Source organism: Aptenodytes forsteri, unplaced genomic scaffold, assembly GCF_000699145.1.
Source record: "Aptenodytes forsteri isolate BGI_AS27 unplaced genomic scaffold, ASM69914v1 Scaffold123, whole genome shotgun sequence".
NCBI lineage: Eukaryota > Metazoa > Chordata > Aves > Sphenisciformes > Spheniscidae > Aptenodytes > Aptenodytes forsteri.
The window spans coordinates 3564458-3592395 of record NW_008794408.1 but is presented as its reverse complement, the minus strand read 5'-3'; the positions used below and the strand labels follow the sequence as shown (position 1 = coordinate 3592395).

The following is a 27938-nucleotide window of genomic DNA, read 5'->3' as shown; positions in this document are numbered from 1 at the left end:
GGTTTGCCAGCCTGCTGAGAGCTGATTTGATTTGCTAATCCAGCAAAGAATGAACACATAGTTGTTTTCTTTTGGGTTAGCGAGGTGCATTGGCTCAGCGAAGGGTCTGAGGAGGGTGAGAGTTGGTGCGCGGCATCAGGCAGGGAAGGAGCGGGAGGGTCCAAGGCTCCTCTGTGGGCAGCTCAGCTGTCTCGGGTAACTTCTCCCCTCGCACAGGTTGGAATACAGGTTAGCTCTCTGAAGCAGTCTCTGTCTTTGCAGATGCTACAGCACTACTGAGAAGGGCACTGACACCCAGTGAATCTGCAGCAGAAACGATAGATGCGATTTTGGCCTTGGGTTTCACCAGCTGTCAAAAAGAGCAGGCAGAAACTCTTAATTTTCAGAGTTCAGATGTGTTCTTTTTATTTGCCACTCTCTTGGCTCCCATACCAGTTGTCTACCTCACCAGTTGTCTACCTCCACTTATATTTTTCTGAGAGCTGTGTGTGTTGGAGTCTGGTGGTTACTGCTTTTTCTTCTCCATTAATACCCTCCCCAATGCATCAACATCATCTTTCTACTAGAGTGTCTTTAAAATTCTCCATCTTCCGTCCAAACTTGATCCTTCTCCTCATCGTGACAGACATTAGGCATCCTAATCCCCCCAAGTTTGCTTAATATTTGCTTAATACTCTTCTGTTGCATTCTGTGACCTTGCTTCTTGGTTTTCTAGATCAAAGTGATTTAGAGAAAGGTATACAGCTTGCCCGATGCGCTGCATTATTTGAGAGGGTAATTGTAATAATTGTTAAGGCCTCTTTTACAAAAAGACATAATAAAGATACTATGCCAATGTTAGGACAGCACCACAGTGAGTGAGACTAGTGTCATACAGAAAAAAAACTTAAATAATGTCCAATGCAGCATGCTGATGTGTAGATATACATACAGATTAAAAAAAGGAAAGGTCTGCTTTTAATTTTGTAAGTAGCAGATGCATGTGATCAGGGTGGCCAATACTTCTTAGACATTTGCTTCCAAAGGGAAGTGTGCGTGTACAACTGAATGGTTCAATATATATATATATAAAAAATGAGTTTCTATATTGCTAACTGTTAATAATAATAATAAACCTCTCAGCTGTATATATGGAGTGGTTTGGCTTGTACCTTTCCTCCATGATTTTTTTGGCTCCTAAATCTGGGTCTTTTTTCCTTGTTTCACTAAGTTTATTCACCTGTCTGAATGTGTGTGTGTGCCACTAGATCATCTAGTCAGAAGAACATTTATAGAACGTTTCAAGCTCTGTAATATTTCCTTGCGTTGATTATTTAATGGTATCACTTGAACTGACTGGATTGATTCCTATGTTTAGGATTTATTGGTAAGAACAGATTTCTTCTTCATCCACTTTAAATGTCTGTACCTAGCCAAAAACCCATAGTAACACAGCAAATGTAGAGGTCCTTTCTGCCGTGTTGGTGCTGTCTGTGGTATATGGTGACTTCAGAAGAGCTCTTAAAACAGCTTTTGAATTAATAAGGACATGGACCAGTATCTCTGTGTGCAGTGGCACTTCCAGACAGGGTGCATGTGTTACCTTTTTAAATGTCCCTGTGTACTTCACATGCATGAAAACCAGTTTTATTTGTAAGTAGGCCTGGAGTCTTGCTGTATAGAGCTTGGTGTCTTTTCTTCTGGAATTCCTGCCTCCAACTGCAGCTTTCTTGTTGGCGCTTCTTGTCTCATAAAAAGGTTTTAATTTAGTTAAATTAAATAGATTTTATTCTTCTTAAATTATTTCTTTTACATTTTACATTACAATGCCAATTGAGGAAAAATTTGCCTCTTGGTAGTATTTGGCATGCGATTGGACAGGTTTCACTAGTATCTCCAACCCTGTTGGGTAGGATAGTGCTGGTTCATTGCAAAACGTTGCCTGCAGTTTTTTGTTCTTCACTTGTGCCTGTTGAGCTGATATGTAGAAGTGCACGATCCCTCATTTTTCATTCCCTTCCTTCTCAGATAACACTTCTTTTTTTTTTTTTTCCTTTCCCTCCCCCCCCCCCCCCTTTTTTTTTGCTTTTAATCAAAGTGCTTTGAAAATTTTACTCCAAGCCACTTGATGTGTGGAAAATCTGTGGGAACAAATTAGTCAGGACACGGAACAGTGATATGCAGTAAATAGTATATCCTGCCGAAGACAGGACTGTTTTTACTCTGTCCTTACAGAGGGAACTGTTATCCTATTATATGGCACTGTTCTTTATAGTACACTGTAGAACTGGTGATGCATTCACTAATACATAGGCTATCTTGTGCTTCCTATTTTTCCCCTAGGCTTCTCAGTATTTGTAACCTCAGAGTAAAAGCCAGACAATGATTGGCAGTACTCTTCTTGTGCCTCTGTTCAGCTGGAAAGTTACATTTCCATTCTTTCTGTGTGCTACATGGGTTTTTTAATGGTCATTGATCAGCATATAAAAGTCATGCAGAATGGAAATGCAGTTACCAAGAAAGATAAATAGACAGTAGCAGTGAGTTTCGTCAGAAACCCAGCTAGAGTGTCAAAAGGCGGGGAGGAAAAAGTGAAATAAAATTCTAGTGTGATGTGTAACATTTGACAAGTAAAACTAACGGTCCTTGAACTAAAAAAGAAGGTTCGAAGTTGTGCCAGTTAATGAAAAATCACACTGAATCACTGTTGTAGCTCTGCTCCCTTTTTAGGATAGAATAATCATTTAGCAGAAATGTGCTGTGTAATGTGGTGCGAAAGTTGCACGGAAACAAAATTAGCAAGCCAGTTTCTGAGGTTACTTTCCATGGATACGAAGCAGACATCCACATTCAGCGAGCGGTGCAGGTGAGCTGGTACAGGTGTAGCCTTCCCCTAGCACAGCGAGGAAGGTGCATTTCTTGGTGTTCCCCTCCTGCATACAGGGCTCCATGGGAAATTAGATTTCCCTTGCTTTTCCCAACCAGTTTTTTTTTTCTCTAGCCTCTTCTGGACTTCCCAGTAGCACATCCTCATAGTCCTTGGCCCATCAGTGGGATCAGGCCAGGCTCCAGGTTCTAGAGCAGCTCTGGTCCCCAAAGGAAACAAAATATTTAGGCCACATAATTGAGGACATCATGTACCCCTTTGGCTTTCCTGCTTCGCAGACCCTTAAGCGAGGTGGCAGCTGAAAAGAGCCGGAGAAGGCTGGAAGGACCAAAGGAAAAAATGCTGATATGCCCAGGAGGGAATGATGGTCAGCAAGTGGTGAGTTGTCCCACCTGCTCTCCTCACCTTCCTCCCTTCTCTGGGAGCCCTGGCTGTGGCTGCTAACAGCCTGATTCATAAATACATAAAAATTAGCATCACTAATTGAAATCTGGGTTCTGTCGTGCTCTGTTTCCACTGTGGTCTTGTTTCCTTTTCCAGGAGAAAAGGAATACTTTCCCATTGTGCAGTACTGTAGCCAGTCTATCAGCCTTACCCCCAGAAGGTGATTAGCCTGTGTATTTTGAAAAGTATAAAGTTTGCCTGGTTTTCTTGTCTTCATATGATGCATTAAAAAAAAAAATCATAATGGTTATTACTTTGTGTTAATGGTCATATGGTTTATCAGCTGTAAGTATATATACCATAATGCTTATGTGCAACAACTCTTATAAATAAGTGATATGGTCGTCTTTGCCCTTATTCTTTTATCAGATATAAGAAACGTGTTTCTCTAAACATGGGTGAAACAGAGCAGAGACCAACAGCAGGATCCCGGTTAGGAGCTCAGGAAAATGCTGGGATCAGTACCTTGGAGCATGGACAGAAACCACCTATGACACCTCCAGGAAAACTCGTCTCCATCAAAATTCAGATGCTGGATGACACGCAAGAAACTTTCGACGTTCCGGTAAGGATGTGGAGGTTGGGGTGGCTAAAGATTATTCAGGCATTTCAAAAAACACCTGTTTTCAAACCAGTTCTCTTTTTATTTCAACTCTGATTCTTTAGCTAATGAATTTATGTTGCAGAGAAAATGGCTGTTGTATCAGCATTAACTAGATGATGGTGTAATAGAATAACATTAAACAGTGAAGTGAACTGTAAATTACAGTTATTATTTTGTTTTTGTTTGAACAGCTTCAGAAGAGATGAAAGGTCCTTGGTGTTTGGTTGTTTTTTTTTTTCTTCAAATACTACATCAGTGATTTCCTCTACTTGCTGAACAGTTTATCTGTTTCCTTGGTACTGTTTTGCTGTTTATCCAGTAAATCGTAGATCTATACAGATTTGTTTCCTTTTCCCCTGGCAAGTCCTTAGGGTGGTAACTTGAAATCATCAAAGTTTTCACTAATTTATATCACTCTTACTGACACCAAGTGCTCACATCCATTGAGTGCAAGGAAAGAATCACAGCAGTCTCATGTAAAGTTTCTCTATACAGTCAGTGCCCATTGAAATTAATCTAGGTTTGTACTTGCCAAGTAAGGAAACAGAGTTACTACTGCTTTTGTGTGTGATCAGAAGAATTAGTTTGAATTAGTTTTGGTACAACGACCGATTCTGTTTTACACTATAGCTGTTAGTAACCACTAATGATTTTAACACGCCATGCTTAGGTAATTAACATGTAAGGTTACTGAACACTGTTGCTGTTATGAAAGTGTACTGGAATGTATATTTTTCAAAGTGCTCAGGGTTCAGTGAATAGGAAACTGGAAACCTGAGTTCAAATTTCATCCTTTGTTACTTGCATTTTATGTAGCTATGGTAACTTCCATGCCTTCATTGGCTCAGTTTTCCCTTCTGTGAAATGGGGGGTTACCAGCGAGATACATGGATCTTAGATGTATAGTGCTCTGTGAAAGTGCTTATGGTCACTGGAAAAATGTTATCCCTATATTAAAGATGAAGGAATTCGGATAAGGAAAATCCTTGTGAAAAAAAATAACTTTTACCTGTTTATAAGGTTTTGTTTGTTTTGTGTGTGTACACGCACATGCTTTTTGGTCTGCTCTGTGCTGCTGTTTGTGACCTGACTACAACTGCGTGTTTAGTCTCAGATTATCTTGTAGTAGAAAGTAAATTCTCTGGACAGATACTTGTGAACTGAACTGTCACCAAGTGAAATGCTCATGTATGTAGCAACGTGTTGTATTTTTGTGCCCTTCAGAATGCCTATCAAATATCCATAGTAAACAGACTAAAATTAGCAGTCTTTAAGTAATCATCGCTGTTCAAAAGTGTAGTTCTAGTTTAAATTATCAAATGCTAATGAAACTTGTGCTGCTTATCTTATGTGGTACAAATATCCCTGTTATCCCAGAGACGACTTTTTTTTTTTCTGCAGCTGCTATTTCATCGTACTTTGGAAATGACATGCAATTTGTAAGAGTTAATAATCCTATTTAACAAACACTTAGTAGGAACTATTTTGAGATCAGGTCCCTTTCATTAAATTGCTTAGAAGCAAATGTAAGTAATGAGTGAATGCAATGCACCCATATAACTTCAGCTTTGCTTCTGGGAGTTTGAGAAAACAGTATGTTTTTGGTCTTCAGTATTAGAAGATGTCCACATTACTTTTTGTTTTCAAACTTCAGGAAGATCTGGGTTTAAAAAACCTCTCTGTTCAGATCACTTCACTATGATTATTTTCTGAGGCTTTTATTTCTTAGACACGTCTATTCAAGGAGAGTCCAGTTGGTTTTAAAGTCAAATCTTGTGGTGAAGTTTGCAGGATGCTTAGACTATAAAGTCTCTTAGAGCAGATTCCTAAAGCCTTTTTTCTTCAAGGTATCCATAGTCAAATGGAGCAATACACATCTTTTTCAGTCTGCTCTAAAAGGTATTAATTTTTTTAGTCCCATCTCACAAAACTGAAAAACTTTTAATACATCTAAATTGAGATGTTTATTCATGTTGGAAAACCCATGTTGCCATTTACAAGCTTGCTGTTTTTAGCCAGATTGGTACAGTATACACAGAAAAAGAAAGTGACACCATTTCAACAAAATATTTTAGGAGCAGCAGGTGTGGCTGTGGGCAAAGGATGTTAAACATGCGTGCCAAAGCACATCTGTGGACTTGCTTTTCAGTGGAGAATTAAAGGCTTTCTGCATGATTGAAGGTCTGAACTATTCTTTCAAAACTTGAGCTGCCATGGTTATGAAAATAACCTTCCAAATATGATAAAAGTGTAAACTGAGAAGGTTTTATGTTTCCTACAGTTTCAGGAATTTTGCTGGACATTCTTTTCTCCATTAGCAAATGGGCCAAACTTTAGTTTTATTGCTGCTTGTAATGTGTTTTGTAGGACGGCATGAAGTTTAAGTCATGCCAGTTTATTATTTGCTCGTGAACTCTGTGTAAAAATAGAAACAGATGCTGGTGGTGCTACTTCCTGAATTTGGGGGAGGTAGTGAAGTAGTTGGGACTGTCCATCTGTCTCATTCTCCTTCCTTGCTATTCCTACAATTTCTTTTGTTACAGGTTCAGCCTCCCCATTAGCTAAAACCGGAAAAAGATCTTATCTGTGTGCTGTTTTTCTTGGGTTTGTTTTTGGTTTGGTTTGGGGTTTTTTTGGTGGTTTTTGGTTTGTTGGGGTTTTTTTGTTTTAAATTATTTTCCAGGAGACAAGATTCAATACCCTTGCACTTAGGCAATCCCCTTTCTCCCATCGTAAGCAAATGACTTCTTTTTATTAGAGCAAAATCCTTCACATTTCTATGTCTGTTCTGTATATAACAAACCAGGAGAAAAACGTGACCTACTTCCATTCCTGCCCAGTGCTGCTGCTCTTTGGGCTGTTTAAAAATGAAGTAACTCTGGTGTCATTTGTCCTTCTAAAGGAAAGTTGATTTTTACTGACCAGCTTTTGGTGCTAGTGTTTTAGTGCTATTTAATCGTACTGTACCAGCTCATTGTATTAGCTTCTCACGAAGAAAAAAGAAGAAAGGAAAAAAAAAAAAAGGTAAGAAAGAGAGATCCACATGGCTTCATATGGGCCTGTAAATGATATTTTTTGCCAGGAAAAAACCTATAAAGTATATGGAGAGAGTTTGTATGGGAAACTTGAAAACAGAAGCCCACAATGAAGGCCTTTTCATCAATCTCTGCAAATGCAGTATTGTAAAAGGAAGGGTACATAAGAAAAATCTTACATTCTGCTTACTGTTAACAGACAACACTTCATTGCAGAATATCCAAACATTCCTATATTCCAAAAAGCCAGTGAAAGCTTGAATGGATAAGCCTAGATCTCTTACACGCATCTAGTGTTCCTTGCCAGCCCAGTTAGCTGGTTGCATGACTCTTTTCAAGCAAATACGGATGCTTGGGGGAGGCGTGGGAAAGGTAGGCACTGCTGCTTTCAAAAAAGTTTATCACGGTATTACTTTCACTTCATATTTACTGCCTTTAACAAAAAAGGAAAGTATAAAATTCATCAATTATCTTTTCAAGCACATTTTTGTCTATTCTGCTATGAAAAGATAAATTATGTAGAATATCCTCCCTCCTTTGAAGTTATTCAGCTTTTTATGACTGAATTTCTGTACCTTTAGTTTGAGTCTGTCAAAGAGCTGGCTTCAGCTGCAGTTATGGGTGATTATTGCCTGAAAATCAGACCACTGGTTGAAAGTTAATGATCATTCAGCGCTTGCAGCTGTTGGTCATGGTGTTAACTTTACGAAGGGGTTGCATGCAAGGGTGGAACAGATTTTTGTCTCTTGCTTTTTGTTTCTAATTTCCAGTTTGGCTGTATTGCCTGAAAAATTAGTTGGGTATGTTAACTGAAGACCGCAGCAGTCCAAAATACACCAGTCTGTTTCAGCTAGTGTTTGGCTGGGTTACTACTACGTGATAAATGAGCAAATACAGTCCCTTTCTGCTAGGTAAAAGGACAACAGCTTTAGCTAAAATGAATAATGTGAAGGAGGAAGAACATTTTTTCACCCTTGTACACATAATGTTAATCATATATAGATAGATCTTGGGCATTTTGAAAGGTTGACACTTCTACCATAAGATTTGCAGAACCCAACGCTGCCAAATAGAAGTTGTGTATTATACAAGAGAGGGTGGAGGTGTACAGTTCTGCTTGATTTTGCTCTGGTTTTATTTCCACCAGTCTCATCTAAGTTAGTTGGAAGAGAATGGGATTGATTCTACAAAACCATAGTAGAACTTACGGATTTTCTTATGTTTGTTTTAATATGGTCTCCACTGTAGGTTCAAACCAGTTTATAAAAGAAATACAGTTTTTAAGGAACAGTAAAAATAGCTGATCTATTAGCTGCATCTTCTACTTCTGGGGAAGAGAACCCTTTAATGTTTACTGCTTATGCCATTTATATTATATTTACTTTTATAGTTGTTTCAGTGCCAGAAGTAATCTGCTTTAAAACTACTCCTAAGCAGAAAGAGTCAGTGCTGTTCCTTTCTAGGTAATGCTGAAGAATGACTGATTCTCATGTTAGACTACTGGGATGATTCAGCAACTCAGACCAGGTTTAACCCTGACTGACACGATGCCTGTCACTGATCATATCCTACTCTCTGGGTGAATGACGTTGATGTGACTGGAATGATACGACTGATGCTAAATAGAAAGTCAGAGTTGTTTCTTTCCCATTAGCATCAAAGGTGAGATCAAAGTATATCACAGGAGGTAAGGATTCTTCTTCTGGTTAGGATCCGGTCCCTTTAATTAAAACCAAACCAAAGTCCTCTTTATTGTGTCTGGAAGCAAATAGTTGCTGCCTCTTTGTGGCTGTCTTTTGGAAAGACGAAAACATACTTGCCTGTCAGATTACTCAAGTTTATTAAACATCTGTTTTGTGTCTTATGTAAACTTACTTTCCCTCTGAATGCATTCAAGCTTTGTGAAATATGCAGGGTTGGAAAATGTCATCTGCTTTGAGGGATTAACACCTGGTTTCTTAAGCAACAAGAGTCTTAATAGAAAGCTAAAACACCGGTAAACACCGGTTGTAAACATTTCATTTCAATTTGCTTTTCTCTCAGAAGAGAACGGCTTCTTCATCTTTGGGTTATCTGAGAATAAAGACCAAATGGTCTTGGTCTACAACTATTTATCTTCCACTGGAGTTTGGCTGTAGTGCCTTGGCAAGGAATTTCTGTGCCTCAAATCCCAAATTTTCAGAGAGAAGGACTTCATAATCCTGCTGGGGCTCTGTGTCTTAAGGCTAACATTCTGGGTGAGTTTGTTTTGTTTGGTTGGTTTTGTTTGTTCGTGCAGGCATATAATGGTGGTTCATATTCCCTTTGTGGGGAAAATGACTTCTATTAAGTGTACTCCCCACCAACTTCAGGCCAGTGTAAGCATGCCAGAAGCAGCTTAATATTAGAAAGTCTTGATACTTAACAACAAAGATTACATGTGCTTTGTTATAAGTTTGCACAAGCTTCATGTTACTCTATTAAATTCAAAATTTCAGCCACGGTTTTATAAATGTTTACATTTATTTTCTGTAACATTCATGGGTTACGGTAATTGCTTTGTCCTAGGTATTTACCCCTGTCCTCAATATGCATCTTTTAACCAGTGAATAAAACAATTTTATAAAATAGCATTAGACAGTAAGGCAATGCAGAAACATGAAACAGTGTTTTATGCTTTCTTAGCCAGCTTCAACTTCAATTCAGTATGAATTGCATTTTTTTCCAGCTTAGGAAGTGAACAGCAGGTCAAATGTCAGTTATTCATCAGTCTGAGACTTTCTTTTCTTCTCATGCCTGAAATTATTTGGCCATCACTGTCAGACTATTTCCAATGAATATCAAGCATTTAAATATTCACTAATTGTCACACCAACCCTGCTGGCTCTTCTGAAATTGTCACACCAACCCTGCTGGATCTTCTGAAATTAGAAGAAGAAAAGCATTTTTTTCTATAATTCTGAAACATATCAGTTGCGTTTTTCTCAGCAGAAGATTATTAGTAGATACCCAGTAAACTGTGATTTTTGTTGACAGATGATTAGAATGTCCTTGTTGAAAGACAGGGAATTTCAGTGACTTGTGTTAATAATTTATATGCTGTTCAGAACGGAAGAGAGAATAATCCACAAGCAAACTTCCGTAACCTGAGGCAGCAGGCTGTTTAAACTGCTGATTTCTTTGTTAATGATATTCTGTAGAATGAACAGAGTAAGTGGGAATACAATTTTAAGTGGCAACAGATCGAGTCCATTTTCAGGCTGGATTGATGTATTTGAAGATAACTGGGAAATGAATGTAATTTTCTTGAATGAATTAGCCTAACTTGTAATCAGGGAAGGCTTCTCAAAGAAAAAGGCTTTTAACCTCTCTCGGTTCAGCTGACTCACCAAGTCATGCACCGATGCTTGAGCCAGCACAAAGCAGAGGACAGAGCTGGCACACGGAGGGGCAGCCGTGGATGAAAAGGCAGTGCGGGAGCGTTTCTGAACACTGCTGCCCTAGCCGAAGGGGTCAGTGAAATCACGCTGTTAATTTCGGTAACTATGTCTGTGCCTGTAAGTTGGTTTGCACAGTTACTGGTGAAGCTGGATTGATGCGCGGGGAGGAGCATGGGCTCCCTCCCCAGCTATGGGGTGTTTCCCTCGGCCACCCTGTTTGGAGGTGGCAGCTGTCCAGGAATCAGTGCGAGGTGTTTGCCATCTTTCTCCTCTTCAAAGTGTGAGTGTATGGGTGAGTGGGTCATCAGAGACAGAAGTGGAGGCTGATGTCGCTAGGACTACGTTTTCCTGTTTCAGGGGCAATGGGAGGGATGTTCTGCCTCTGGTCAGAAGAAGGAGGGGAGCTGAGCTGCCTGTTGTGTGCTTCCTTCCTTTGCCCTGAGACTGAGGTTCGTCTCTTCTGGCTTTAAAGATTTTAAAACTAGATGTCAAAGCCTCAGCTAATCACTCTTTCCTTCATAGTTAGAGTGAAAACATGGTACCTTCAACAGGCTGTTCATCATGCCTGTCTCAAACGTGTATTTTAGGATGAGATTAATTGCTCTCTGGAGGTGCTTGTATATCCCTGTAAGGGGAGCATAGGATGATAGCTTAGACTTTATTTATCATCTAGGCACCTAACTTGTTCCACGGAAATTCCTTTGTTTCCTTTTAGTTCCCAACCATGCCAAAGTGATATGTGAGTCTTCCCTGCACCCCACAGCTGTCCGGCAATGCTGTCTAGCTTGGATGTGTTGGGGTAGGTAAATTTATGCCGGCCGGTAGTGCTGCTTTTCTCTGCCCTAGTTGTAACAGGGAACAGTTGTAACAGAAGAAAGTGTGCTGTGGAGGAACAGTGCATTGGTGGTGTGCTGCAGTGGTGCACATGCATGCCATGATTTTCTTAAGCCCATTCTTTGTCAGCACAAGGTGGTCAAGCTTAAGTTACTTTCCTTAAGATCTGTATGAAAAACAGTTGTGTCTGCTTCTGGCCATATGCTCTGGAGGGGTATAATAAATGAGCAGGATGAGCTTCTGGGAGAAAATAGCTGCCTTCCTCCTCCTCCTCTTCCTCCTCCTCCTGAAGTGTAATGAATTAAATAAGTGTGTGTTGTCCATAGCTAAAGAAATGCAGTGTAAGTGTGATGCTTTGTCAAGAGCACAATCTCATGTTAAACTTCAGGCATTTCAAAGTACACCCAGTTTATAGTCCTGCACTGAGCAAAAGATCAGAAAACTTGGGCTCAGATGCAAAGCACTACTGGTATGTGATTATATCACACAGCGTGATGAATGGCCATTCAGAGCACTGTGAATTTCAGTAACTTAAATTGCAAGTAAAAGCATATTGCCCTGTAACTTGTTCTCTCACCTGTTTGAGAGATGAAGGAAACTTTATTGTGGAATCCCTGTGCAGTTGCTTTCCTCCATTATTTTGAACAGAATGGAAAGCTATCTGTGTAAACAAAGGCTTAAGCAGTACATGATAAAAGAATGGCAACATTTTATAAATTGTCCGTTCATTTCCCTTTCAGTTCATTCTCAGTTGAATATGGTCATGTGTAAACAATTTTTGCCTGGTGATAACACAACCTGTTGAAATGCCTCTCTCCAGGTTTATTTGCCTACTATGGGTTCCTTGCTCTGCATCCAGCCTTGCTTTGCCTTTTAGCTTGGGATGATAATTTTCTCTTTTTGCACTGGGATTCATCTCCGTTTGTTTGTCAGGGGTCATCACCTATGCTTTTTCTTTCTCTAAACCTTAAGTCTGCCACAAGCCCTCTCTTCCTCCCTGCTTCTGCAGGATGCCTGGTTTGCTCAGCCAGTGGAGCCGCAGCCTTAGCAGCTACTGGAGGTGGCGTTCCCACCTGCTCTGCTGCGCTGGCAAGGATGCTTGTCTGACTCCGTGCTAAGGCAGCCTGCGGGGGCAACCCTGCATAAAAAGCTTTGTTTTTCACCAGTTTAGCTACAACCAGGAGCTTGCTGCAAAATCGGATAGATGCTGATGTAGGTGCAACATAGGGGAGGGAAGAGGCAGGACCATGTTAGCAGTGGTTCAGACTTGGGTAAAGCTGCTGTGGAAATACACAGCTGCAGAGGTGGGAGAGAGAATAAACATTAGGAACTCCTCCAACCCTTAAAATGCTTAAGAATATGACTTTATATCGGTTCATATTTTAGCACTTTCTTGGTTTTCTCATTGGTATCTCTTGTTCCTTCCTTGCTTGGCACTGGAACATGCCACCTTATATTGCTTATCCTCCTTGTCCTCTCTGCCTCTTCACAGCTCTTTTGCAACTGCTGGTTCAATTCCTTGCTATTGGTATTCTCCAAACAAACAGGAGATAGCGGTGCAGAAAGATGTGGCAGTCCTGGGTGTATCTCCTAGGTCTTCAACCAACTTCATCCTGATGATGATTTCCTCCCGCAGCGCAATATCAGGCCGTTGTATTACAGGTCACGTGTCGGGCTGTATAGGGGAGCAAGCGTTCATCACTTTTGAAGGCTGTATCTGCACTGCAGAACTGGGGACGCTTTCTGCAATGGCATAGCCAAATTCTCATCCATACCCAAACTCTGCAAGTGGGATGTTCTGTCCATATTTTACGTAAGATAATTTGTGGTTTTAAAGTGAAATTTGACCAGCTTAAAGTAAATTAAAAAACCCACAACTAGGATGAAGTGATTAAAGCAGTATGTCTTTGTCTAATCTTGGTACAATCTAAAGGTGGTCCACCGGTTCCCAGGTTTAAAAGCCTTCAGAAAGACTTAGTAATAGGCTGCTTATCTGTAAACTTGTCTCCACTGCTCCAGAGAGGTGCCTTGACTAGGCTGTGATTACAGCATACGTGCACAATTAAATGTTGCATTTTACATGCCAATGCATAAATCACATAAAATGCAAGGCTGAAAATGTCTACTGAAGCCTTTGTACATATTTGAATAAGGCTAGTGTGTTAAAATCATTCTTGGATAAATATGTCAATTTTTGAATAAAAAGTGATGCATGAGGCACACTTCAAGCACCAGATAACTCAGCGAATACAAACAGCAGTAGCAGCAGTAGATTACAATATCTCCTTTTCTTATCCCCATCCCCTAAAAGAAGGCTTTGGCTGATAGAAATTGCATAAACATAACGCTGCCAGAATATAAATAGCAAATGGTGAGTTATGACTTGGTGCCAATTTGCTTTTTGATGGCCTGTTGGCAGATGCAAATATTCATGCAGCATACAGCAGCAGGCAGTTTTTCTCCTCATTTCTTTCACTGCTACCTTCCCACCTGGTTTTCTGATTGAACCTGGAGTCCTTTCTTCTTTTTTCCTTCAGTTTGCCTTGCTTTTATAATTCTGGTCCTGTTCTCATGCCATAATATCTTCATACGGTTCTTGCTGAATTTATTTGTAATAATCTCCATTTAGTAGATAGTGGACAGTATTCATTGTGTAGATGTTGCTTAGTATTCAGAGGCTAGTTCTTCATGCATAAAGGGAGACATCTTTTGCTCTTAAATGACTCTTCACATTTCATTGCTTCATTACCAGGTGCAGATGCTCAATTTTATTCCCTTCTCTCATCTCACCCTCATCTAACTTCTCGGTTTTGTGTTTTCTTAGAAAACATCCATTTTTGTATCCTTTGTATGGACAGGTTGTATAGCTCTTTGTAATACTTTGTTACAGGGCTCTCTTTCTGGTCTTTTACAAGGAGCACGTTTGGGCAGAACAGCTGATACTGGATCTGGAGTGACTGTAAGTTAGGGGAACACCTTCCCTTTCTGATTACCAACAGGGATGAGCGAGATCCTCAGCCAGTGTACGTTGTCTTAGGTTGACTGGAGTTACTGGAAATAAGCTGGGTTACATTATAAGATGATAAGATCCAGGGGTCTCCTCTGGGAGTGTTGCCTATTGGAATTAATCTCAGATACTACAATTTTCGTGAACAGAATTGAAATAAAAGGGATTTGGCAGGATTAAGTAAGTTAATACATATAAATTGAGGTGGAAGAGAATGCTTTGTCAAACCTTATATAAAAGGTATCTTACAGGAATTGTAAAAGGGCCTTATCAAGTACTTTCTAGTGTTGGATTCACACAGATTCACGCTGCAACCAGAAATAAACGTAGCCTGGTGTTTTGTGCTCTTAGATGTTCCAGAGCAATTCAGAAACACCTCTGCACCCAGGGACAAACACTGGTGGCTGGCAAAAGAAAACACTTTTCATGAAAGCACGTAAATGCTCACTCATAGCATGAAACAGATTGGAAGGGACTTCTGGAGGTAGTCTGGTCCGACTCTTCGCTCAAGGCAGGGCCAGCTGTGAGCGGATTGCTCAAGGTCCCTAAGAAACACTAACTGTAAGGATTCAGGACTACTGTGTTTTAGGATCTTGTTTCTTTGAGAGCCTTAGTTGAAGTTCAGAGTTACCAGTTGAAGATCTGTCACTTTTAAGCCTGCGACTGGCAACTCTGAGGTAGAAAGCTTCAGGTTTCTGTGCGGCAAATGGGCGTTTGCAGTTGTATCTGTGTGCTTATAAAAGAATCGAGACAGTAGTAATTTTATACATGAGAGACATGTCATAAGCTTGCTTATGTTCTAGAGTTTGTCAAACCCTTCAGGTTTTCTTCTTACTTTTTTGCTTCATGTCAAAGGATTACTTTGGGTATGTATGCTTTGAAAGACTATGGAAGATTCTAAAAATAAAATTCAAGTGGAAAGCAGACGCTTCAAATGGCTGATTGTGTCACAACATGTTCAACTCTGTGATTTTGGCAATCTCGGGAAGAGCAAGGTAGAAATATCAAGCTGCAGGAGAGCAGGCTTTGTGAACAGGGGAGACTTTCATAACTGCAGCTGCTTAAAAAAAGTCAAACCCCACCCCTCCCCCCCAAAAAATGTGAGGAAAACCTTCTGGATTCACACCTGTGGAAGAGCTAGGTTTTCAGACTTTTTCTATCAAGTCAAACTAGATTGCTCTTGTTAGTGAAACAAAAAGATTACCTGCTCCTAATTCCATTTCTCTAACGTAAGCTGAGTCTAGCTGTTGCCATTTCTTTTTGTATCTGTTCCACAAAACAAGATATATGCCTTTCAGTGGAAAGGTCACTTCTCTGCAGAGCATTTCAGATCTGTACTGCTTACGTGTCATTACAGGGAAGATCGCATACGCACAACTTGGCCAGGAGAAATGACAAAAGGTTACTGAGGAAACAGTTCAGCATTTTCTCGGGCTGAGGGAACAAATCTTTGAGGGGTCAGTTAACACTGTTGTTGCTAGTTGCACTGGAATGACTTATTTCTTGTATAGGTATAGCTGTGAAGTAAATTGGTTGTATGTGTTTTGGGTTTGCTTTTTTTTTTTGTCCCTTTGAGCTTCTTCTATTTAGGATGCTGTGGGGGAAGAAAAAAAAAAAGAACTCGCATCCTCAGCCTCTGTGGTAATATTTTACTGAGAGTTAAACTGAAAGTTAACTCCTTCAGCGCACTCAGAATTAATTCAGTAGCCACTGCCTGTTAAATAATTACTTGAAAATTGAATTTTTTTACAAAATGGAACTAGTTCACCTGACAATAAAGTAGCTTAGGGTTAGTAGTAGAAGTAGTAGAAAGGGTTAAATAACTAATATAATTAACACAAACTGATACTTTTGAATCTGTTGATAGCTTAGGTGTTAACATTTAAATTTTCTATTTCAAATTAGCAAGATGTTTTAACAGGAGATGCTCATTTAACAGGAGATGCCTGGCTAATTTGACTGTGAATTATGATTATTCCTGAAGATAGATAACTTGTCCTCCTCTCCCACAGACATCTTAGCACTATTCACGGGTAATTAATTTGTCCTTCTTAGCCATCAGATCTTCATATTGATAATTTCCCAGGTGAACAGACATTACCAATTACTGTTGTTTTCATCTGAGGGCATTTGAAGGCCCCGAAAGGCTGTCTAATGGTGTTGCAGATTCCTTTGAAAAGGTCATGCGTGTGGAAGGCGATACCGTATCAATGAACTTACTTCATGTAGAAATGGTCCGTGGATTCCTGGGTGCTTGTTGCCATAGACTGAAAACCACTGCACCTAGCACATGAAGTGCTTGGGTTTGTATACAGTCCTGTTACCTCAGCATATAAACTGTTTTTTTACTCCTCTTCTTCTGTCACAATTGTACGCAGTATTCTGGCCCTGAAGAGCACTGTAGCAACAAGTAGAGCCCTCTCTGTAGAAGGAATGCCTTTGCCTTTGCTTTCAGGCTTCAGTCCACAGGCGGGTTTCTTTTGCATTCCTATACTGGTAGCAAAGAGGACCAGAGAGTGAGCTGGAGCACTAGGCCCATGATTTTCCACACTCCTTAGTTGTTAGCTGGGTTTCTGGCTGTGTTTTAGGCTGTTCCAAGGAGGTCTCTCTGAGATAAGTCTAGCTTTGAGTGAGGACTTGTCCTGACCTGCAAGTTAGTACATGCATTTCTGGTCTTTGGAGTTGGGGTTGCTTCCTCATCCTCTTTTATTTGCAACTCTTAAGGATAGCCCTGGGCTACAGCTGGAGATGTGACAACTCTTCTAGCGTGCCAGATAGTAAGCTTGTTGGCTTCATTTTCTTCTTATGTTGTTTCTGTGTACCCTGACCATCTCTGATAAAATAATTTCATGGAAACATAAATGCCCTACTGAGTTAAGGCTGGTGGTCCTTCTGGCTTAACGTTTTGTCTCCTACACTGGCACATGAGCTCGCCCCTCTGCCTTTCTCTCGTTATTTCCCAGCATCCAAAGTCCCTTATGAACCTGCTGATGCCTCCTACCTCCACAATCTTCTGTGGCAGAAAGTTCTAGCAGTTTGCTGCTGCTTATGTAAAGAAGCTCCTTCTTTTACCTCTAAACCGATGTATTAGTTTCATCAGCTGTTCCCCTAATCTCTGCTTTGTAAGGTTTGAGCTATTTTATTTAAACTGCATCACAAAAATGGGCCAATTATTATTGGGGATGATTACGTTTTAGTAAAAAAATAATCTCTTCAGTCATTGACTGACTAGCAGAGTGGTAGTTGAAGAAGATGGGTCTATTTAGGGGAGGGCAAATCTACTTTGCTGACACATCAAATGCAGGCAAGAGAATGATGGAAGAAGGGTAGGATAGGTGGGGAAAAAAGGGGCATCTGAAGATGCAAATGTATAAGAAAGCATGTTAAGAGAAGGGGGAAAGAATTGTTCTGGACTTGTATAAATCTGTAACTTTCCTGAATTAAAGTTTGGGGTTTTTTTTGCTGTACTTGCAACACTGGTGGTCTGATGCATTTGTGTCTCAAACATCACAGCATGACATAGTCACATAAAGGAAGAGCACTGGAAAATAGAAGTGACTGCACAGTGCAGTCAGTGTTAGAATTGGAAGCAGAATCCCTCACTTGCTTCCCTGTCTAATTGCCTCCTATCAGATGCTTACACATAGCAGAGAGTTAATGATGTAGCTCTTAAAAATTACTGCAAATTGCAAGTCTGTTATATTAATATGATTAATTTGAACTAAAAGCTGTAGCTAAGATACTGCTAAGGCACAGTTGCGTATAGAGCTGTAAAGTTATATGTGCAGCCATAGCATAACTGCCTGTTCCTTTCTCTCCATGTTCTGTAATGGCAGAAAGGGACTGATCTGTTAATTTTATTTTTGTCAGTATTAGTATAGGTGTCGGGAGAATGATCTTTTAAATAATATATTGAATCCAAATTACAATGGTCTAAAATATATTTGAGTGCAGAAAATACCTTCAACAAAAATACCCAAAATAACCAAACTAGTACAGGCAGTTACAGATATCCCAAAACAATGGACACTTGACTTCCAAAACGAAACCTAAGTGGTAAACTTAACAGTAAGGTGGTGTAAATCACCTCATGCCAGCTCCACACTTTTAAACATTGCAAGCTGCAGCAGTTTAAAAAGAAACCCAGGCTTCTGAAAACGCAAGTGATAGAGAAAAGAACTATGATTTGGGTTTATTTTGATTTTTGAACCTGTTTGTCTGAGAGGCAGTTTAATGTTTTGAGTTCTCAGAATGTAGAAAGACTGTGGGATTTCAGTCCTCTCCAGGAGCTGTCTGCCCCAACTGCTTGCGGGAGTTCATCTCCTACTCGGCTTCGCTGCTGCTCATTGCCTTTCTCTGCTGCCCCCATCTTCACACCAAAGCAGGAGCCCTGTTGTTCTCCTGGCCCCTTTTGCCTGTTCCAGCTTCTCCTTTCCTAGGCTCCTGCTCCTATTTCAGCCTGTTGCCAGCTGCCCAGGGAAGAGCTGCCATAGGATGCCGAGTATTGCTTGCCGTGTGAGTGCTGACTCCTGGGGAGGAGAGGGAGGACGGTGCAGTCTGGCTCTTGTTGGATAGGCTGTCTTCTCCAGAAGGGCAGGGAAGTGAGGCAAGAGCAGTTGGAGCAAGTTTCCCAGTATCTAGCTGAAATGACTAACAAGGTAATTCAAATTACCGGAAAGGTAGGCTTCCTGCTGCCATGGCAACAGAAGTTCCAGTCCTGACTGAATTTGTGATTCATAGAAAAAATAAGGTAAGAATTGGCAAGGCTAGTCCTGCTTATTCTTCTGCGCTTTCATTTTCAGTTTCTCAGTGATGCAGTGTTTGAGGTAGAGACATTGAAAGGGAATGTTCATGTTTAAAACAAAATTGGAAATGTTTGGTTTTCTTGCATTCTTTTTAAGAGAGTGGAAACATTTTCATCCTTGGTACAAGAAAGCTTTTATTGAGCCAAGCTTGAGCTAAGTATGATGAGAAGTCAATAAAACTTTTAAGTAGCTTGAAGGTTTTTCAGGTTTGCATGAACTTTTGTCCGGTGAGCTTTGTCCTGGAGAGAAAATGTTTAGCTTGAAGGTTAAGATGAATTAGGTGACTTTTGATTATCCAAAGAATGAAGGCTGTGTTCATACCCTCATTCCTGTTCCTTTGCATATGGTTCTTTCATCTGTTCGGTCTGTGCTAGTCAAGGAGGAGGACCATTTGAAGAGCACTGTAAGAGCACTCTGTCTCTCATCCAGCAACAGCTGAATACTGTATGGAAGTATATTAAGTCCTTGACAGGAGAAGGTAGCCAGCTGGCTGCTGCAGCAGGATGTTCTTGTTCTCCCTCACAGCCGAAAAGGAGGAGTTGGCAGAGTGCCTGCTGAGCTTGCTGGGGAAGAGGGAAGGCAGAGACTCTTGCAGTATTTTAACTAGGTGGGCTGTTAACCAAAAAAATAAAGCAGGAAGCACACATTTCAAGTCTGCTCAGGCCACCAACTGGAAAGTGGTAGAGGGCTGACTTTAGTATGAGTAATTACCACCCAAGAACCTCCGTGGTTTGGGGTAGCTTAAGCATCTGCTTGCTTAAAGGTTGCAAACAAGTAAAGTAACTACACCAGTATTTGTCCTGCTTGAAACAGCACGCAGAGTGGTGGTGTCTCACTGCTTAAAATAGTGGTGTGACAGTTCTACAAAATCTGGAGTTTGGAGATTATTTTACTGTCCTTTCTTGTCCGAATGAGTACAGTTCAAGTCAAGATGTCAGTGTGGGTTACCAAGAAAGATAATTAAAGGAATTCGCATTATAATTGGCAAGTTCAGAAAAGAGAGAGCACTAGAACAGTGCTCGCCATTTCATTATGCCAAGTTTTGAAACAACACGAGACACTATCCAGTTGATCATCCATTTCCAAAAAGCAAGCAAGTGAAAATAGCTTTAAGGCACAACCAATTAGCATGGAAATAGATATATATTTTGGGAGTGGATGACCAAATGTGCTGAGGTACAAGTATTTGAAACAAACCAAGCCTCAGGTCATTAATTTACAGCCTGTTCTTCCCTATACGCTTCTTTGAAGGAACTTTTCCAAGAAACGCTGTGTGGATGCTCCATTGGCTGATAAAGTAAAGCTCCTCATTTAAGCACTGAAGTTGGTGGTCCAGGCGATGTTTTCAGTAACGTAATGAAGGAATCCTACTGGCTTATATGGACTCAAAGGACAAACCAGATCTGGGTTCTGTGTTCGTAGATGCTGTTCAGTGACTCCACTGTATTTTGGAACAGACCTTCTCCCAGGTTTTTCAAGCATACTGAAGAGAAAGATGATATTAACAATAAGTGCAGAGGCCTATATGGATTTTTGGTTATGGAGTTTTGTGTACTTGAAAGGCATTTGAAACAAACATATCATAGAGGTTCAACCATTACAAATATGCATTCAGATAATAGTTCTTTGAATACATAGTCATATTAAGCCTCCATGTACAAGACCCAGGTCACCATTTATGAAGATGACTAAATGTCTGTGTGGTCTGGACTGACCTTTCAAAAGGCAGGAAATACTGCTCTGAATTGCTTTCCCCTAATTTTCTTTTGATTGACCTCTTGGGTAGAGTTGGGGAAAAAAACTTGAATGCTGGTATCAGTTTACTCTCCCTTCCCAAACTGGCAAAATTAAAATAAGCTCTGATATTTTTGTGCTAATTCACAGTGAATCAGACGTGTTAATTAAAAAAAAATACTTTTGACCCCTAAATGAACTGGTTACGGCTCTGGTTTAAGATTGCAAGTTGTTATAATAGGTGCTGGTTTTAGTGCTACCTTAGTCGCTGTTCGTCCACTTCACAAGATTAAAGATTATCTGGCACCATTTGATGCAAATAACCAATCTGCCTCAAAATAGCAGAACCATCCAGAGGTGGGTGAGCTGTGTCGTACATCCATCTGAAGTCTGTTTTTCCTTAACTTTCATTAACAGCAAGCACAGTCACACTGGAAGTAATTATAAATATGGGAGTACTTTATGTGTATAATGTAGTTGTAACTACTAATTGAGATGTTGAAAGTAACTTTGACTCTTTGTCTAGCATACCGTGTAGTCTTTGCTTGTAGATTTATTTTGCAGCTTGCAGACACGCTTCAGCTACTAGTAGAGCTCCATGGGCAAAGGTTGAGAGAAGGGTTGAGAATTTATTGTGCTTTTTCAGTTGTTCAGAGAAGAGGGAATGGATACAGCTCAGGTTTCTCTTAGCAAGTTGAAGGAATTTCAGCCCTTGTTTTTAGACTCGCAACTGCTTGGGGCTTCAAAGCCATCTATGTGTGAAAGAGAGGAAAAGAGGGAAGGGGGAATACGTAACAGTGCTAATCTTATGTTAACATAAACGTAAGGGTTGAAACCCCAGCTGTAAGAAAACATCTGCAGTAGCGGAGGGGATATTCAAAACACATGCATTCAGTGCTCTCAGAAACAGGTAACGCATCATAAAGACCTCGGTATCCTGTTCAGCAGGATATATTGATTGTATATTCAATTTTTTAAAAATCTGTAGCTATCTTTCAGTTTTACTACCAAGAAAACTAGTATATTTTTAGTTACAAAATTTGACCAGCAATTTTGTTACTGAGCAATCTGTATGTAATCTACGATAAGGAGAACATTTTAAAGAATGTGTCATACATCGAGGAATCGGATATAAGGAGAGAGGTTAATTAAAAAAAAAAAACCTCTAGTTTCATTTGGAGGAGGAAAATAGGAAGCTTTAGTTGCTTATTTTTACTTCTGGTGCAAGTGCTGAGAGCACTTAAATGTGTGTCTCTCCTGTTTTTTACTGTGTGTGTTGTCAGACTTCTAATGTCTCCAGCTGAAAAAGGAAATTAAGCTGGAATCCCAGTTCCGTCTGTTCTTTTGTACAGCGGCACTTTCTCACAACAGGGCACCTACTTGAAGCAGAGCAGGAATGTGTTGCCAGTTCATCTCAAACTCTTGCTAACCACATGGGAAAAGCTCAAGAGCAGAGAGAAAAGTCTTGGCTTTAGTCTGTATTGTCCCCTTTTGCACGGGGGCAGAGGAACTCACAAACCTGAAGAAGCACTCGTTACTGGGTTCAGGACCTAAAAGTGTTGCTTGTTTTTGAGAGGGAGGTAGCTCTGCTATAGATTTCTGCAACAAATCTAGCTCTGTGGGTTGCATTAAAAGACTACAGTTAATAGGCAAAATAAACCTGACGATTATTGAAATGTCTCATTTCTCTCCTACAGTTAGGTAATCTGTTTCAAATTCCAGATCACTGAGCAGAAGTTGTTAGATTTTTACATCAGTCAAACAGTAGTGTTGTATTAATATACTGTTTAAAGAGAAAGCGAGAGAGTATGTGTGTATTAGTATATGACATTACAGGATCACAGACTGGCTGAGGTTGGAACAGACCCCTGGAGGTCATCTGGTCCAACCCCCCTGCTCAAGTGGGATCACCCAGAACCGGTTGCCCAGGACCATGTCCAGATGACTTTTGAAACCCTCCAAGGATGGAGACTCCACAACCTCTCTGGGCAGCCTGTACCAGTGCTCAGTCACCCGCACAATTTCTAGATCATTGATGGCTTTACTGACAATCACTCTGTAGGGCCCCACATACACATTTGTCACTTTGGGGCATGAAGGCTGGAGCGTTGGCAAGGAAATCTCACTGAATGCATTAGGTTACTTTTACTATTTAGCTGGTGAATTCTCAGCAGTGGACAATCCACTCCTATGCGCCAGGAGTTAAGGGATGAAACTGCATTTGAACTCTTGCCACATGTGGAACATAAAGATACACCATCTCTTATCAGGAAGGCTTCAAAGGTGCCTATCATCAACTGTATGGAAACCTTTGACACATGAGCCAGTTCCTATGTGAAACTAGGTGGACTGGATGCCATGCACATGTTTTGAAACAAAACAGAATGACCGCCAGAAGTCTTTACAGACTTACATGTCTTAGGAGACTTACACGTCTTAGGTGTCTGTTGTTTTTTACTTTTGAGTGGTGATTTTGTTACAGGACTTGATGTAAGTCATTGGAGAAATTAATGCTAGGTTTTGCAATTTTAAACTGCTTGGAAGAAAGGTTGATGATTCGACTAGCACAGGTTTCAGTGTTCCTGCTATTGTAAAAGATAAGTTTTACAGAATGTATTTTAACATATATATGTTAGCATTGGAAATTATTATTTGCATTCTGGAGTTAATCAATAATGCATATCATACAACCCCTGGAATACACTGACTTGTGGTGTTAAGACACAGTAGCTACAGACAGGGATAGAAAGTTCCTGCTTAATCTTCAGATTTGTAATCTATACAGAGAAGAGAGGATTGTTCTCTCTCTACTTCCATTCATCCTTTGCAAAAGGAGAGAGATTAAGGGGTATGATTTGAGGGGTGACACAACAGTTTTGTACCACAACTGTGACAAAGAAGTGGTTTCTTGGGACTGACTGCAGTAATCGCAAAATAACCATTTTCTCTCATATGAGAAATTATGGATATTTTAGCAGAGCTCCTTGTCAAAGATTAAGCATTTACATTCATTTTTAACAGTTAAAGATATCTGGAAGCACTGGTGGGGTGAGGGATGAGGCCCCGTGGGATGAGGCTTCATAAGCTGCAAAACCATCTGATAAATAGATATTTAGGCTTGGTTAGGACTTTGTTCCCTAGAGCCATACTAAGCTTGGGTTTATCTCATGTTCCATTTGTTTGGGATGCTTTTATTCAATAAACTGTCTCTTATTAATCATAACATTTACTCAGACCCACTCTGTTTAATGTGCCTTTATGTTTTCTTTGTTTTTTCCCCAGCTAGTAAGAACGTAGTGCTATGTAGAGATAAAAGTGCCCCTTCACTGCAGAAATTATTTTCCAAGAGTCCAAAGTAGCTCAGGTGCAAGATTTTTGTTGCAAACACTCCGAATAACGGTTTTAGTAAGTCAGAAATGCTGGGTTACTAACTTCATTGATTATTTTTGTCACGTTAACCTTGAACTACTAAACCAGGCAGTAGCTGCTGTTTTGAATGCAAGCAGAACCGTAGCTGTCAGCAGCAGCTATTGTGCTATTTTGCATTCTCCATCTATAGTCAGATTCTTCTGTTTCACTTTGGTACCTGCTGGCATTTACAGACCTAAATTCTTGAAGCGCAGGTGCACTGTGACAGTCAAAAATATGCATGTGCAAACTTATGAAATGGAGATCATACTTCCACATGGAAGGGAACCCAAAATGCAAAGCCAAGACAAATTATCTGTATAACTTGATACTATTAGCAGCTGTTGTTAACTTCTGTCAGACAAGTTATTCAAAGTTAAGTGTTTATAAAGCATCCTGTATCCCTCTACCTGAATAATTTACTGTTAAAAGTATTAAGAAAGTTCAAATATCATTCTTTTGAGATATGTGTAGAACGGGGTAGTATAAAATACCCAGACTGCTTCTGTCATTTTTAAAAGTGCCCCAAAATATTTATGTTCTAAATACTGAGGCATATACTTTTTCTTTATATTAGAGGGATAGGCAAGTCTTTTTCCTTATGGTTTATCCACTGCCCATTTTTTGCAACCAGGCAAAAATCTGAATATTCTGGTTTTAAAGCATTTCTATATGGAAATATCCCACTGATTAAGCTCCATATGAGGCAACGTTTATTTCATTTTTAAGTGGGAGGAAAATACAGCTGTAAACAGGAATCTTTAGCTTTATCATTCTTGTTCCAGTGACTGCCAAACCATTGGTTTCCCACCACGGTTCTGGTTTTTGAATATCCATCAGTTACAATTTCATGAATTCTCAATGCTGGCAGTAACACACATGTTTTCATTTACTGCATTACGGGTATTCTCTAGACAACCAGTCTGTTGAAAAGAAATTAATCCCAGCAGTGAACTAAGATACTGAATTCTCAGCAGTTTGTGAATTCATGTTTTTACATTGAGGCTATTTATATCTGGATTGAATTAATTTGAATGTGTAACCAGGTGGTTGTGGTTAACGTCTTTTATTATCCATTGGATGTGAAAAGCCAGCAGAATGCAACTGCAGGATGGGAAAACTCACTAAATGCAGTTGGAAAATGCAGCATTGTATAGTGGAAAACTCAGCTTGTATTTCTCTCATTTCTGTCCATGATTTCAGGCATGACCAGGATCAAGGAACACGATTATACAATATATTGTTATTAGAGTATCCTAAGTAAGGCATACTATATACAATTTTTAGATCTGACTCATTTTAAAATTTCACTAAGGATGAAAATCTAATAACTTGTAGCTACTTTATCCTGTGGTCCTCATTTCACCAACAATGAAAAGTCGCAAAATATCCAGACAACATCTTAGACAACTTCTTTTGAAGGAGAGTGGAGACTTCATAGATAACTTGCAAAGCCTGTTACTAAGCTGCAAATTTATACTCAGCAGGGTTGTGCTTTTTATGTCTGTCTTTTCCAATGAATATTCAAAATTGTTGGCTCAAAGAAGAAATGGGCTCAGTCCTGAACTGCGTTTTACATGGAGCAAAGAAAGTAAAAAGCTTTAAGTTTGCTTCTGTTAGATATTAAGCACTTTAAACTACCCAATCGATTTTTTTCAAACTGGGTTGCTCCTTTAAAGAGGAAGCTTGCTTAAAATGCAACTTCAGTCTGTATTTATCTCCTCTACTCTATTTCACTAAGATGGAAGGTTAAAGGGAAGTGAAAAATTGAAGGGATTTTTATCTCAATCCTTGATTTGTTTTTGTGCAGTTTGAGAGAATTTCATAGCAAAAACTGGAGAAAGTCACAAACTTGGAAGATTGTAAAGGCACGTAAAAACTTCACTGGCAAATTCTTCAGGATTATATTAAACCCCAGTTAGGCATGTGTCCTGGTTTCGGCATGTCCCCATGACGTTAGTCTTAGCTGTAATACTTGGTCATTCTTGCTGTAACTAAACAGCAACTGCATGGAGTGGGTAGTAGTGACTCCTGAAATCTCTGCGCCTCTGCCACAAGAAATACCTGCTTGGAAGATTGCCTTTGGTAGGATGTGGGTGATACGCTTCCTAACATTGAGCAGTTTGTGATCTTTGGACAAGGAGGGATTTAGGATGATAGATACACCGGGCTTTTTTTTTTTCCCAGAGGTTGCATTGAAACTAGTCTTGCTTCCCTCTCGAAAACTTGTACTGGGACTTCACTGTTCATGATGTATTACTTTTAGTAGCGGTCTCTAAACACAGCTTGCCTTTTTCAAGATGACAGCATGCCTGGAATCAAAAGTTTCTGAAGTGTTAGTAAATAGTTGAATAACTTGTTTGCAAAGAAGTATGCAGGCAGTGAATTTGAATACATGCAGATAGTTCAGCATTTTTAATAGTAAGAGTATGCATAGCTAGAGGATTAGAAAATATCTGTTTTAGAAAATGTTCTGTTGGTTTCTTTTTCACTATATTGATTTTACAAATTCTTTTTATCTAGTGACTAATATATGCATGAGGAATATTTTTATAATCCCTTGTGTCTGAGGGGCAGCATCTCTGTTGAAATGTGTTTCCCAGATCAGTCTCAATCAGAATATTCTCTTCTATCTTGAGTCAATATATAAAGAGGAGGAAAACTCATGCAGTTTTATTTTGTAAGTGGTAAAGAGAAAGGAAGCTATATGGTTGTTCTGATATGGAAACACTAGGACGACTTTTTTCCTGCTATGTGTGTACAAGATACATGTTGATAAAGCTGTACAAATGATTTTGAGAATCCCCATGAGACTCTCTGTAATCTCACGGGAAAACTTCAGACATATATTTGATTTAGAGGACATGATAGTGCATCCTGGTTTTCCTTCTGCAGATCTCTGTATTTGAATGCAATCAGTGTCTTTGTTAGTCATTCACCTACTCCTATTTCTTTCTTTCTTGAATTAAAAAATTTCCACAGGAGCAGTTTGGGAATGGTGGTGGTGCTTGCTTATGCCACAGCAAATAAGATTAAACAGAAAAAGTACTTCGGAAGAAACTTTTAAAATTAAGAATAACTCCGTTATTTCTGTAGTAAATGCCTCTCTATATATTGTGGCAATAGAGAGAAATACAACTGACAGAGAAATTGTTTGTTTTGAGGTTTAATTTATTTCTGCTTCAGGGAGCAACCAAACCCCAGTGACTCACGCTTGTGCTGATGGTGGGCCTCCCTGAGTTTTCTCTCCATGAAGAGCAGCTCCCTGCCCTTAACACCCCTCCATGGGAGCATAGGTGCAGAAGGTAGCTGCCAGGATACGGCCGCTCCTTTCACAGGAATCGTGAAATCGAGAGGCGCAAGCCTTGGTTGGCATCCCTCAGGCCTCCACCGCCGGTGGAATGCAGCCACAGGGCACTAGGCGGCAACCAAACCCCAGTGACTCACGCTTGTGCTGATGGTGGGCCTCCCTGAGTTTTCTCTCCATGAAGAGCAGCTCCCTGCCCTTAACACCCCTCCATGGGAGCATAGGTGCAGAAGGTAGCTGCCAGGATACGGCCGCTCCTTTCACAGGAATCGTGAAATCGAGAGGCGCAAGCCTTGGTTGGCATCCCTCAGGCCTCCACCGCCGGTGTAATGCAGCTACTGTTGACAGTAGCCCTGAAAACTGTGAGATGCAAAAGAGCATAGAGGAGTTGTTCTTTGTATTTTCCTGGCATCGCATCGTGTGCAGGAGGGCCACCGTCAGGAAAGCTATATTAGTTACAGTACATGTAGTGAGA

The 27938-nt window shown here is 40.1% G+C and overlaps 1 protein-coding gene across 1 annotated transcript in view; it reads left to right on the top strand.

The window, feature by feature from the left end:
* The first annotated feature begins 3704 nt into the window (after positions 1-3704).
* The window catches only part of FARP1 (FERM, ARH/RhoGEF and pleckstrin domain protein 1), a 173769-nt gene continuing 149535 nt past the window's right edge, over positions 3705-27938 (top strand). The window contains exon 1 of the mRNA XM_009288348.2: positions 3705-3875. Within this exon, the coding sequence (XP_009286623.1) occupies positions 3705-3875 (171 nt within the window). The remainder of the gene's footprint in view (positions 3876-27938) is intronic.